Below are 15236 nucleotides of genomic sequence, written 5' to 3'. Positions count from 1 at the left end.
TTGATTAAGCTCAATTTTTCGATTAACACAGGTAATTATTCTCCTTATTTTCTCTTGCATGTTAATTTAATTAAAATTTCTTGTCAATTTCAACACTAAAGGTGTAGTTCTAAGCACTAAAGGTTTATCTAAAATTTGTTCACTGGGTTGGAAAATGATTTTTTTTCCTAAAATTTATGTGCTTAAATGTACTAGTTGCTGGAATGAACGAAACCTGAACCTATAGAATGATATCGGTTTTGTTCTTGTGCAGCTAATCACCTTGACATTTTGTTCAGTCTTCAAATTGGGGATCCTATTATTTTCTTCTCAGTTCTTGTGCGGTTGATCTTCTTTGTTGGCCAAGGGCTTTGCACCTCCTCTTCGATTGGTTAATTCTCTCTGATTAATTAATTATTTAGATCATTCATTTTAATTTGTATATTTTCAAATCTAACATTTATCTCACTTTCGGTTGTTTTAGGTTTTTTTTTAAATTATTTTTGCTTGCTTTTAAACTTGACCTATTGTTTGTTTTATTGCATTCTATAAAATCCTGATTTACTCATGGCATTGGTGCTTTTTGCTTTTTGGTTATATATTTTATTTATTTATTTTTGGTTACTGAACGTCAACTCTAAGCTTCTAAAAGCACCATATTAGCTCCTTGAGTGACTAGAATATTGTACTTTGCTTGTGTAATATAGCATTAGATTTTCAGTAGTTTTTGTTCGAAGTTTGTTAATCTTTGTCACTTATTTGAAAATTATTGTTGTTACTTGTGCTAGATTGAAATGATATTCCAAGTGGTTCTAGCAAGCATGTAGCTTGTTGCTATATTTTATTTTCTTATTGTTATTATTTAAGTTAAGAGATCTTGGTTACTCTCTTTATTTATGTAGTTAAAAATTTAATTGACTAGTGCAAAATTACATTGGAAAGAAAAAATGGCACCGTAGTACTTTAAATCTCTACTATCAAAAGATGTAAGTGTGTGTTGGTGAAGAGTTTTAGTTACAAGTTATTTGTATTACCTTACTTACAGCAACTATGCTTTCCTGTTATTAATTATATTAACTATATATGTGGCAAATTATTTAAACCAATGTTTATGTCATCGATGTTATCGCAGCCAACAAAATCGATTTGGGCCTTTCAATACTTGATTCTTTGAGGACAAGTAACATGTCTGCTTCATGGAAATTTGTTGAAGCAAAGACTTCAGTAGATAATAATGCTACTTCTGAGGTTAGCTTGACCTTGATGCTTCTGTTTTTGTATGCATTTAGTTACTTTACAATTTGTTTTGCAAAGGCCTTATCTGCTTAGCTTAGTTTTCTTACTCACTGATGTTTTTGGATTTTGATTGTGCTCAAAGCCAAACCAAAAAGCTGTGCATATCATAAAAGAAGCTCCATCGCATCACATCAGTGAGCTTTCAAAAAATTCTGTGGTAATTGCCCGGGAGCTGTTTTAAGATAATTTTCCCCACCATGTTTTAGTGTACTTTGCAGTAGATAGGCTGGGTTATGGTCCTTTACAGGTCTGGTGAAGGGCTGCTTCATGTGAATGAATGCCTTGTTTGCTTTGTGACTGGGAGCTACTTCTTTCTGAGCTGTTGTTGGCTCTATTTTTTGTTCATTTCATTGTCAAGGATTGAAAAGAAATTATTGTTGTTTGTTTTTTCAGTTCATTTCATTTAATTGTTTTCAGTAATTTTTCCTTTTTCGTTTTTATTGGATTGTTTTTTTAGGTGTTTGCATTAAATAAGACTGTTCCAGGGAGTGTCAAGTCAGTTTTTAAAGCATGGGAGTAACATATGAATTCTTCTGGGGTAATTTGTGCACTTTATACTCTTTTATGGTTCACCTTTTATCTAGACATTGACTTGTTTCCAAGAAGTGTGTCTGAAACGTGGATGGCATATATGTGATTGAAAAATATTTGTTGCTGCACAGAGTCTATTCGTTACTGATTTCCTTGAATCATTCATTGAAAGTTTGGTCGACTTCATAAAAGTCCTCATCCTTGCACCATAGCCATAGACTTTTGTACTTGAATCTAGTTCTATGTCTCTATTTTGAATTAAAATTATGTTCATTGAGTTTTACTTGTAATATTGATTTGCTTTTGATTTATTGGCATGACTTTTTTCACATTACAATTAGGTAAACATTTTTGTTGTGTTGATTGATTATGTCTGGTTATCTTTTGAAGTTCTATTGAGGATGTAGGATTTTTGAAGATATGATTCAAAAAATATGCTGCAAAAGCTATTTTACACAATACACTTCCCTGACAATTTTGAGAGTGACACAACTCAGATATACTAAATTGGTATGAAAGGGGAAGCCACCTAGGTAATTTATTAGCTGAGATCAAATTTGATGAATTTCAAAAAATTTCCATTCGATCCTCAGCTAGCTATTATTCTATTGCCTAGTATTCTAATCTATATGCATTGTCACAGACTTTGAATTTGATAAAGTTATATTTTACTTGTGCAGTTACCTACCTTGTTACACTTGCTATGTTGGAATTTGATAAAGATGGTGGGTATTGCTGGAGTTGGCCATCTTTTTTCTTTGATGCCAAAACAAGTCCTGAGTATTGGTGCATCTTTGCACGTTTAGCTTCTTAGATTGGTACTTGTTGTATGCTTTACTAAAACTGCTAGAATGAATTTTTTTTTGGTCTGATCAGTGTTGTTGGCTTGGTTGTGTTGCTGGAAATGAACTGATCATGGTTCATTAGTCTCAAAATTGCTAGTCTTCTACATGTTGCTGAAATTTGGTTTTTATGTTGTTACATACTTTCTATTTATTTTGGGCTTGTCACTTGTATTTGGATAAATTATATTTGTTGACAATTATCAATAATTATTCAGTGTTATTCATTTCATTTTCTTTGTCAGTGAATTTTTATTTGTAATATTCATTTCAACAATCTAATTAATTAACTAAATTATGAAATTTTAATTTCTAAAAAGATTTTTTTAAAAATGATAATGATTTCATGGTAGTAACAAAATAGTCATTTTTATTAATTATAATTTTAATTTCAGAATTAATTGTAAAAAAAATTCAATTTATTTTTATTTTTATTTTTATTTTCGCTCCAAATTTAAGATTTCCCGCTAAAAGTTCAAAATATAGCATGCCAAATTAAAAAAAGGGGGTCAAATTCAAAATTATTATATTTCCTTCTTATAAAGTTATGATAGTTGTGTGACTAGTTATATCTATCACAGGCTGTGATAGGTATTGTTCTGTCGTTAATTCTTAACGCTGGCTACAACGAACAACCGTAATCCAACCCCTACTATGACAGTTTTACTTGTCATAGTAGGTCCTTTTTCTTGTAGTGATTAGAGCAAATGTGGAGGAAGATAGAGAAGCTATAATAGCACGATTCCTGAATGGCCTTAATCAGGAGATTGCAAATATGGTTGATTTGCAACATTATGCGAAGATTGAGTCGTGAGTAGATGAGCGCACAATGTTACTATAAAAAATATACTCCTCTAGTCAAGTACAAGAGCTACCCAAGATTTTTAGAGATTGAATATATGTATACCACATATATTCAAGTATTATTTTCATATATGGTAAAATTCATGCAAATAATTTTTGATAAGTAATGTTTGCATGAACGTAATTCATGCAAATAATACTGTTAGTAGATTATTCCATACTTTTAAAAGAAAGTTATTCATACAAGAAGAACTGCAGCTAATAGAGTCTGCTGAAATTTGAAACCCTTAAATAAATTCACTAAAAAGTATTCACATAGAGTTATCCCACGCGGTGTTATGGTTAATTTTATTAAGAAAAAATCTTTGATAGTAACATGAATTCAAAAATAAATAATTTTGTTTTATTTTCAAAAATAACCTAAAAGATTTAGTAATTTCTATATCAGCTACAACTTAAAAGTTGTATCACCTCAATTCTAAACAGAATTAGAGTATGGTTCATTGGTGACTGGTTCAACACTCTCTCTTACTGTAGGAATTTTGCAAGGACGTGAAGAAAATTGAAAATTGAAAATTGAAATGAATGGTTTCTAGTAAGTCAAGGTCCTCGGAGTCCTCTTCAGTTATGTCCCCATCCATTCTAGTCATATTTCCCAAGAATTAATGTTTGGTCTAGAAATAATTTGTCCAAGGACATGAAAGTCATCCCCGAATTGTGATCAACGAAAATGAGATCCCGAATGGTTGTATACGTCAGTAAATTCAAATTAAGATGGCGTTTGTTTTTTTTTTATTTGAACTCAGAATAAAATTGAATTAGTTTAAATTCATAATAGAATTGAATATCTGAATTTGAATGATATGCTTGTTTTTTTTGTCTGAATTGCTAAAAAAAAATTAAATTGTTTTTTTTTATTTTAAAAATCTGAAAACTAATATTTTTATATTTGTTCCCTTACAAATTATAAATGTTAAATAAATAATAAACATCTCAAAGAACTTAAATAAAATAATATATTATCATAATATAAATCATAGTTAATTAAATACAACCATTTATATTCTAAATTAGTATATGTTAATCAATTTTATTATAGTTCATGACGTTTTTATATGAAAAATATTTATAAAAAAATTATTAAGATAAATAATGTTAATTTGAAGAAAATAAAAAGATAAAAATAATAATATTCTACCACTATATTATCACAAGTTATACAAATGGGTAATAATGCTAATTATTAAATTTTATTTAGTTAAGGATGAAAATTAATTGATTAGATAGGGATATTTTAGAGAATATCTTCTAACGATATCATTTAGACATTTTAGATTAAGTAAAAAGGTAAAACAAAATTGGCTAAATAACTTAATGACTTAAAGACCGAAAATTTTCATTACATTGAAAAAAAAGGGACTTAATGACTTAACCAATTGAAATTAAGTCAATTAAGTGATTAAGAAAAAAAACAGCCCCTAAGTCCTGCTAAATTTTAAATGAAATACCAATGTTTTAAAAGGTAAGATTTATTATGTCCCTCTACGATGATCATATACCTTTTTTTTTAGTCGTTAATTCCCTCATTCATTCAAGCTTCAATAAATTATAATTACATTGCTTTATTGATATAAATTCCGTAATGCATTACTGTTGATTTTGATAAATTATATGTATAGTGAAAAGTTAAACAAAATAATCTTCATATATATAGAATGCTTTTATCTTACGATTGACGAAGAACATAAATTCATGAAATTCATTTTAATAAGCACAAATGGTCAATATCTAAAATGAATGAATTCTTTCAAAAATAAAAAAATATATAATTAATGAATGAAAAAAAAGGAAATGATACAATTGATATGGTATCTGGGAATATGATTGATTAACAAAGAGTAAAGCCATCTTTATGTTGATTGACAATCAATCTTTGTATTGATTAATAAAAACAATGACAATCAATCGTTTTTCTCAAATCTCAATAATAATTTAAAATTTATCTAATTTTCATTGTGTGTGATTTGACAAATTTCATGCTATTTTACTATTTTACATTATATCATTCACCATATTTTACTATTTTACATTATATCATTCACCATATACTATCTACCATTATATAAAAATAACTAACAATTAAAAACTATCTATTTATGGACAGCATTAACAACTTTGTGATTCAGTTTACAAATAATGTATTATAAGTTAATGAGATATTTTTAAAGAGTATGGTTCATATAAAATTTACACATTGAGATTTTACATTTTTCATGACTAGTGTTGAAAACAACAAATTGGAATGGTACATCTAAATAATACATATAATTAAATGCATCTAATTTAAAAGTCTTTGTTGACAGAAAATATCTAACTTAAAGATCTCATGGAATAATTTTATAACGACTTTGTTTACTATATATGCCGTCGTTAAAAAAGTCCTCATCACTAAGAAAAAAAAAAAAAAACAAATTAACAGCTCTAGGAGAATAGCAATTTTTGCATGTTCACATGGAAACGGAGCAATTGACGCTCTAAACCCACCCAATATGTTCCCCAGAGAGAATATGACAATTGGGAAAACATTGTCATTGTTTCAGACTAGTTTAGTTTTTCCAGAAGACCAATCAACGAATTTCCCGTAAAGTCTGATTCAATAGCTTGTAGATCACGCAACATGTGAACACCATATAATTTTTCTTTTTGCTCTACCTATATAAGTATCTGTATGCGCAGTATGCTATATTGCTATTACTCGCTTAGCACTAAAAGTTGTCTAAATCTATATATGGAGATCGAAATGAGCTTATTATATTTTGCACCAATAATGTTGCTCTTACGCTATTTCATCGTGTCCAGCTTAGCTTTGCCTGCGAGTAGTGTTAAAAACATAACGACGGATCAACATGCTCTTCTTGCATTCAAAGAGCAACTCATTGATCCTCGAGGTATCCTGACGTACAATTGGTCAGTTTCTTATCCAGTATGCAGGTGGGTCGGCATTTCTTGTGACACTCGTCATCATAGAGTCACAAAATTGGATCTTTCAGATTCTAGTCTCGAAGGCCCCATTTCGGCACACTTGGGAAATATTTCATTTCTGGTGTCTCTTAATATTAGTGGTAACAATTTTCATGGCCATCTGCCTAATGAATTGAGGCAATTACGAAGGCTCAAACTCATTGATTTCAATTTCAACCAATTGAGTGGAGTCCTTCCATCCTGGATTGGCAGCTTGCCGAAACTACGAATGTTTAGTCTTCGCAATAACAGCTTCAGAGGTCCCTTCCCGGATTATCTGTACAACTTATCAAAGCTGGAGACGTTGGAGATGAGGTTCAATATTGTTGGTGGGAAAATTCCCACCAAGATTGGAAATTTGAGTAAGCTCTTGCATCTAAATCTTGGTAATAACAACCTTCAAGGTACGTGCCTTCCACCTCGTCTTTTTAAAGCTTCCATTTCAATTTGCAGAACACACTTTATAATATGGTGCAATAACTACTGCTAGAAACTACACAAATCAAAATCCGACCTGCTCTTTCGAGAGGGATCCGTAGCAGAAGAAAGAGAAGGACTGAGCCATAGGGGCTTAATTGGCTGAACAGTCTTCAAATAATTTAATTTTTTAGCTGATTATTCATGTTCGAATGGTATGGGTTAAAAAGTTTATTTACGCTTTACCGGTACTCCTACTTTTACAATCTACACATGAATAAATAATTTTAAGGAAAAAATCCAGCACCCAACAGCAGATATAAAAGAACGAGATTTCAGTTTTTTAGCTTAGCCCGTGGCATCAATTTCTAAGTACTTCAAAAGGAAAAAAAAATCATAAATCTTTAGGGTAAAATTAATTTTTTTTAGAAAGTGGTACAAACCCCAAAATTTCATACTAAATGATATGGAATTCATCGATCAGATTATGAGATAATATATGCAATTCATTAGGAAATTAGAAAAAATTATCAACCACATAATGAATGACACAAGTTGAGTCTCAACTGATGAGGCTCCATTAAATCAGATTATTTATTAATATTTGAGAAATTATCATTACACCACTTTTATTTTGTCTTATATTCATGCAACTACCACAAAATTATAACATATTCTCTGCACCATCTTTGTTTTCACATTTGTATTAACTAACCATTTTTGCACTAACATTGTTAAATAATTTAAATAAAATGATAAATTTACCCTCAAATAAATTAAAAGACTATTTTATCTTATATAAATTTTGAAATATAAAAAATTATAATCATAAAAATATCCCTAAGTTTAATAAAAAATAAATCCCAAATAGAGGTGCTCAATTGATTTTTATTAAATTTAGATTTTACAAAATTTTATTAATTATTTTTATTAAAAAATTATAATTTTGTAAAATGTTATTAAAAAATTATAATTTTGTAAAATTTTATTAAAATAACTGAATTTATTTCTTAAAAGAATAAATCCTAAAATTTTAATAATTTAGGGGATTTTTATTAAATCTCAAAATTTCACAATTTTTTATAATTATAATTTATATTAAAATATTTTTTATTAAAAATAAAAATTCTAATTTTGGGATTTATTTTTATTAAATTTAAGGATATTTTATAATTATAATTTTTTTAAAGTTTTTATAAAATAAAATGGTCTTCTAATTTATTTAGGGGTAAAATTATCATTTTATTTAAATTATTTAACAGTGTTAGTGCAAAAGTGGTTAGTTGATACAAATGTGAAAAGAAAGGTAGTGCAGAGAACATGTTACAATTTTGTGGTGGTTGGATGAATATGAAGCAAAACAAAAGTGGTGCAATGATAATTTCCCTTAATATTTAGTATGAGGTAGCAATTAAAGATCACTTGTTACGTTAGTTTAATACTCGAGGGCCAAATATTAGGATTCTAATATTATTGTATATTTTTTCTTGTTTTTTCATGCACAAGTTATCAAATTTTCATGCATGCTCTTTTATTTTAAGAATGATTTTTTGTTGGAGTTTTAGTTGTTCTGTTATTGGTTATATCTTAATTTATATAAAATAAATTTTGAATTATATACAACTTTTTTATTTGTTTTACTCATGTTTTAACTCTCAAAATTATCAAGTCAAATATTAAGATACAAAATTTATATCTCCACTAATATGCCATACATATGGTCTAGTTCCTATGAACCAGTATATGAAATTTAATTTTAAGGAATGCAGCTTCACCGATCTTAAAATTATTCTGTAATTAACTTTTATATTTATTGTTTCACACCTAACAATAAATAAATATTACTCATCAATCTCTTTGTTGATATTAATAAGCACATCTGTTATTGTAGAATTGAAAAGCTCAAAATTTATATAACTCCTCAATGTTGGCATTCTGGCAGGTGAAATTCCAGACGAGATTGGCAATCTACAAAATCTGCAAAATCTTCTTCTTTTTCACAACAAATTAACTGGTCATATTCCCTCCACCATTTTCAACTTGTCAACCGTAAATCTTATTACCCTAGCAGCAAATGAACTCTCAGGCCACCTGCCATCAACTGCTGGCTACTCGCTTCAGAACATGGAGATTCTTGACTTGTCCGAAAATAGACTTATCGGAACAATTCCTAATTCCATCACCAATGCTTCTAGACTCTATGCCCTAGACTTGAGCTTCAACTATTTCTCTGGCCGCATTCCAAACACATTTGGAAAATTGAGACACCTGGTGAGGTTTACCATTATGGGAAACAACTTGACCATCCCGGGAACGTCATCATCTACCGAAGAAGATTGGAGTTTTCTCTCTTCTTTGACAAATTGCAGAGATATAAAACGAGTCGTTTTAGCACTTAATCCATTTGGTGGCATCCTTCCACCATCAGTTGGGAATTTCTCTTCATCTCTTGAGCAATTCTTCGCATACGATTGCCAGCTCAAGGGCAACATTCCCAAAGAAATTGGTAATTTGCATGGCTTGATAACATTAAGCCTCCAAAACAATGAGTTAAATGGAACAATTCCAACAAGTTAAGGAAGACTAAAGAAGCTCCAAAGTCTAAGTCTTCGTCAGAATAATTTGCAAGGACCCATTCCATATGAGCTTTGCTACTTAAAGGGGTTGAATTCATTGTTGTTATATGAAAATAAGCTCACTGGATCTATACCCCCATGCTTGGCAAGTTTGACATCTCTAAGATCTCTTCTCTTAGGCTCAAATAATCTCACCTCTATTATACCATCATCCTTGTGGACTCTCGAAGGCATCTTACAAATAGATTTGTCATCAAATTCATTAACTGGTTCTCTCCCTTCAAGTATGAAGAGCTTGAAGGCCTTGATACTTTTAGATTTATCAAGGAATCAATTATCGGGTGATATTCCAACAGCCATTGGCGGCCTTCAAGAGCTTCTTAATCTATCATTAGCTGGTAATCTATTTCAAGGTCACATCCCTGAGTCATTTGGCAATCTCACAAGCTTGGAAATCTTAGATCTCTCTAGTAACAATCTTTCTGGTGAGATTCCTAAGTCACTGGAGAAACTTTTATATCTCAAACATTTGAATGCGTCTCACAATATACTGGAAGGGAAAATTCCTGAAAATGGGCCTTTTAGAAACTTCTCGGCTCAATCGTTTATGTGGAATTATGCACTTTGTGGTTCACCAAGACTACAAGTCCCACCCTGCAAGGATGATGGCACCGTAAGACGATCCAAGAAAGCCATTGTTACACTTTTCCTCAAATATGTCTTACCTCCAATCGTGTCCATTTTGTTGATAATGACTGTTGTTGTCTTCATGAGACGTCGCAATAAGGCTTCAATGAATTCTGCTCATCAAGAAGATTTTTCACCTCTGGCAACGTGGAGAAGAATTTCGTATCTAGAAATTGAACGAGCAACAAATGGATTTGATGAATGCCAACTTGCTTGGTAAAGGTAGCTTTGGCTCAGTGTATAAAGGGATACTCTCGGATGGGGCTGAGGTTGCTATAAAGATTTTCAACTTACAGTTGGAGAGAGCATTTCGAAGTTTTGACTCTGAATGTGAAGTATTGAGAAGCATTCGCCACCGAAACCTTGTAAAGATTCTTAGTAGCTGCAGTAATGTTGATTTTAAGGCTCTGGTACTCGAGTTCATGCCCAATGGTAGTCTTGAGAAGTGGTTGTATTCTCACAACTATTTTCTAGATATCCAAGAGAGGTTGAATGTGATGATAGATGTGGGATCTGCTCTCGAATATCTCCATCACGGTTATTCCCCATCTGTGGTTCACTGTGATTTGAAGCCCAGTAATATTCTCTTGGATGAAAATATGGTGGCACATGTGAGTGATTTTGGCATTTCCAAACTCTTAGGTGATGGAGAAAATTTTGAGACACGAACCATGACAATGGCCACCGTTGGGTACATGGCACCAGGTAATCTTTCAAGAATATATTATAATCTTTTTTTTTTAATAAAATTAAGACTATAGTAATTTATTAGTCATTTAAATCATAATTAATAACGTGTGATAAATTGAAAATTTTTAAATTTGCAGAATACGGATCAGAGGGAATTGTTTCATCCAAATGCGATGTCTATAGATATGGTGTTTTGTTGATGGAAACTTTCACAAGAAAGAAACCCACAGATGAATTTTTTGCTGGAGAAATGAGTTTAAAGAACTGGGTGAAGGAGTCATTGCCTCATGGATTGACAAACGTTGTGGATGAAAATTTGCTGCTAGAAGAGCCAGCTTTTGCAGCCAAAATGGATTGTATGCTGAGCATCATGCATTTGGCTTTGGATTGTAGCATGGATTCACCCGACCAGAGGATATGTATGAAAGATGCCGTAGCCAAGCTCAACAAGATTAAACTGAAATTTCTAAATGATATTAGTGAGTATAACTAATTAATTAGACCAACAAAATGTTGGCTCCACTGGCAATGAAGTCCCTTTAAGTGGCTTGACTGGGTTTGCTCCCCAGTTCGAGTCGCAGGGAAGTCGCCTTTATTGGGAGAACATGTGCCTCTCGGTTCGAGCGGGGACTTCTAATCTGGGTTGTGGTACGGGCTTAAAGGTGCTTCCCACAGTTGGGGTCCTCCCCAGAATACCTCGTGGTCAAAACCAAAAAAAAAAAAAAATTAGATTTAGATTATGGATTTGGATCCTCCTCATTCTTCCTCTTCTATCCTTCTTAGCTTTTATTATTCTAGTGATGTGAGGTAATGATAAAAATAAATGGTTCAAACTTGAATTTTTTATTTTTCTTTTTCCAGTCTCAAACGCCGTCGCATTTAATTATTTGTTAGATAAACTATTTTTTTTTTTCCAACGAATGATCTCGACTAAGCGCCAAGTTAAGAGAAATGTACTTTTAAGAATATGTACTTTTAAGTATTTTTATAAATTATAGTATGTACTTTTATCAATCTTGCCTTATTTCTGGGTTAAAGGTTTGCCCTGCCTCGCAATTAATTAAACACTTAATTGAGAAAATTAAAAGTTTAAATTAAACATTATACATAATATATTTACAAATTGAACTTAAGATAATTATATCGCCAAATATAATATTCTAATTTCGAGTAAAAAAAATTCAAGCATATAATATTACATTTTTAATTTTTTTCATTAAAATTGGAGTGTAAAAAGTGAGAGGATAAGCTAGAGAAAAATGATCTGAAGGTTGAGATATAGACAAAATAAAAAAAAAAGTACTAAATAAAATACATCTAATGATAGGAAGGACCTATATGTGATTTTTCCAAAACCTTGGATCGGCTTCTTTTGAAAGCACCTAAAATCCAAGCATCACTACCAAGTACTGTAACTTTAACTAGCTATACAACCTACCATTGTACTGCTACTTTTTTATGGAAAATTTGTCACTATGTTTGGCAAATAAAACTTGTTAGCCCTTTTTTTTTTTTTAATTTTTGGGCTAAACTATAGTAATTTGTAGAACGAAGGTTTTCTATTATTATTTGTTATTATCACTATGGAGATTGATTACTCCAATAAAATCATGTATATAAAATAAAGATTGAAAACTTCGTAAAATATCCTTAACAACAATTAACTTTTTTCTTCCTGATAATAATCTCATTTCCTTGCCATATAATTTCTGCAGGCCCTTCTTCAACATATTCCCAATCATCATCCTCATCACATTCATTCTCCTTTTCAACCTGCAAGATATTGAATACCCATCGATAATTAAACCTAGAATTGCATTCTCTCCCATTCCAACATTTTCAAAGAGCCTAACAAAAATTCACAACGGTAACAAGTCTCACAAAAATACTTAATTTCCATTTTTACAACAAAAATAACTCCGGAAAAATCAATTCTAGCGGCCACAAATTCTATTAAATTTCCTATTTCCTCCAACTTTCCCAGCAGCCAAACACACACACCAACCCAAACAAAAACTGCAAAATTCTTTTTAATAAATAAAATAAAACAAACCTGTAATTGTTTCATGGCTGCCTCTTCTTTTTCTCTATCTTCCATAACTTTCCTTCTCTCCTCTTCTTCTTCTACTTTCTTCTTCTTCAACTCCATCTCTTGAATCCAAAGCCTCTCTCTCTCCTCAAACTCCTTCAACACTCTCTCTCTCTTTTCCTCCTCTTCTTTAATCATCATCTCGAACTTCCTCCGCTCCTCCGGATCCTTCGACCTCGCTTCCTCTTCTTCTCTCTCCTTCGCCGCCATTTCTTTCCTCTTCTCTTTCCTCCTCTTCTTCTTCGCCATCTTCTTCTTCTCCTTTCTGCTCATTTTTGCCTCGTTAACTTCCTCTGCTACACGATTCGATTCTGATTCTTCCATGCTTGTCGAAACAGTTACGTTCTGTCTGGTTTCCTGGAAAGCTTTCGATTTTCCGGGAAAATATTGGACGAGGGAAGAGAAAGCGGGTGTTCTGCTCACTAGCTTCAAACAGAGCTTTTCAATTTTGAAGGTTTTTAACACGACGACGTTCCCCTGAGCTTGAGGATGAAATGACTTATATAATAACGGTATAATAACATTGAGACCCTTATCATTTTCTAAATCATAGGTAAAGACATAGTTTGAGTCGTTCTTAATGAGGGCCCCAACCCAATTCGTCATCAAAATTAAGGATCTCCGAAAGAATAACGATAGGCATTACAAATTTGGATTATAATAGTCTGATAATGTTATGAGATAGTTAATTTTGTAATTTTATTATTTCTTATTTATACAAAATTTTGTAATTTTATTATTTCTTATTTATGTGTATAAATTTATACGGTTGTCACGTAATATTAGGATATAAATTTGTATCTCAAATTTTTTATATGAATAATCTATTTTACAATGTAAATGTCTGTATTTGAGAATTTTTTATTATAAATAATAATATGTTTTTTTTTTTTAATTTGAGATACATAATTTGTATTCAATTAATATACTATCAATATAAATTCATCATTTGGAAGAGAAATTATAAAACGAGATGTTTTCAGGTCACATGAATTATCGCACACTTCATCCACCAGATGTGAAAACATCAACGTGCCTCCCAAAAATCAAACATATGTTGTTAACTTTAATCACATAAGGATTGGGCCTGGTCATGAGAATTGGGCTAACTTGGGCTTTACAAATAAACAATAATCTTAGTTGTATTTATGATTTCGATATATAATTTTCGACCATGCCATATATCATGTTTAAAATTTATTTAGTTAAATATTTTCGTCCAAAATTAGTAATTTCAATTTTTTTAAAAGATCAACACAAAAATCATATCAACATTAAACTCAAATTCGATTCTCATTTCTTTCACAAAATGTTTAAAATTATCACTCTTCAAAAGAAATAACTCCTTGTAATCTTTCCACTCTAGCACCCTGTATCACTTCTTTTAAACCGATATTGAATAAATAACTAGTTTGAAAGCACTTATTCAAACTCCATGCGAGTTTTGAGCTTTTGCATTGGAGTTGAAAAATATTAAATTCTAGTTTCAGACGAGTTTTGAGCTTTTATTGAATCAATAAAATCTAACGTAAATCAGCGGGTATTTTAATAATTAAAGTCTAGTTTTTTTTTTCAACATTCTAGGTAATTTTGGACTAAACCAAGGCCCTACTTAAGATTGAGGTTGGGCAACACTAAAATGTTTATTAAACACTAGCTGCTATATCTTACAAAAATTATATTGATAATTTATCATATTTTTAATAATTTTATTAAAATTATTATTTAAAAATTATATTTATGATATATTAGTAACCTTTGTTTCATAATTATAAATTTTTTTTACATCAACTATAGTTTAAAAGTTATATCACTTTAATTTCAAACAAAACCAGAATATGGTTTGTCGGTGACTGGTCTAACACTCTGTCTTACTGTAGGATTTTTGCAAGGACGTGAAGAAAATTGAAATGAATGGTTTCTATTAAGTCAAGGTCCTTGGAGTCTCTCCAGTCATGTCACTATCCATTCTAGTCATATTTCCCAAGAATCAATGTTTGGTTTAGAAATAATTTGTCGAAGGACGTGAAAGTCATCCTCGAAGTGTGATCAACGAAAATGAGATCCCAAATGGTTGTATGCATAAGTAAATTCAAATTAAGATGGTGATTGTTTTTTCATATGAAATTTAAATAAATTTGAATGAGTTTAAATTTTTAATAGAACTGAATGTCTAAATTTAAATAATATGTTTATTTTTTTTCTGAATTGTTAAAAATAAATATCAATTTTTTTTTAAATAACTTAATGACTTAAAGATTGAAAGTTTTCCGTTAAGTTGAAAAAAAAAGGACTTAATGACTT

General features: G+C 30.7%; 1 protein-coding gene across 1 annotated transcript; it reads left to right on the top strand.

Moving 5' to 3' along the window:
- Positions 1–6279: 6279 nt before the first annotated feature.
- Positions 6280–11336, top strand: LOC18040581 (receptor kinase-like protein Xa21). Its single transcript, XM_024185184.1, has 5 exons — positions 6280–6877; positions 8833–9396; positions 9646–10139; positions 10324–10858; positions 10981–11336. Exons 1-5 carry the CDS (start codon positions 6280–6282, stop codon positions 11334–11336), a joined length of 2547 nt encoding a protein of 848 aa, XP_024040952.1.
- The last annotated feature ends 3900 nt before the right edge of the window (positions 11337–15236 follow it).

This window comes from Citrus clementina, unplaced genomic scaffold (assembly GCF_000493195.1).
Source record: "Citrus clementina cultivar Clemenules unplaced genomic scaffold, Citrus_clementina_v1.0 scaffold_5, whole genome shotgun sequence".
Classification (NCBI taxonomy): Eukaryota; Viridiplantae; Streptophyta; class Magnoliopsida; order Sapindales; family Rutaceae; genus Citrus; species Citrus x clementina.
This window is presented reverse-complemented; position numbering and strand designations above follow the sequence as displayed.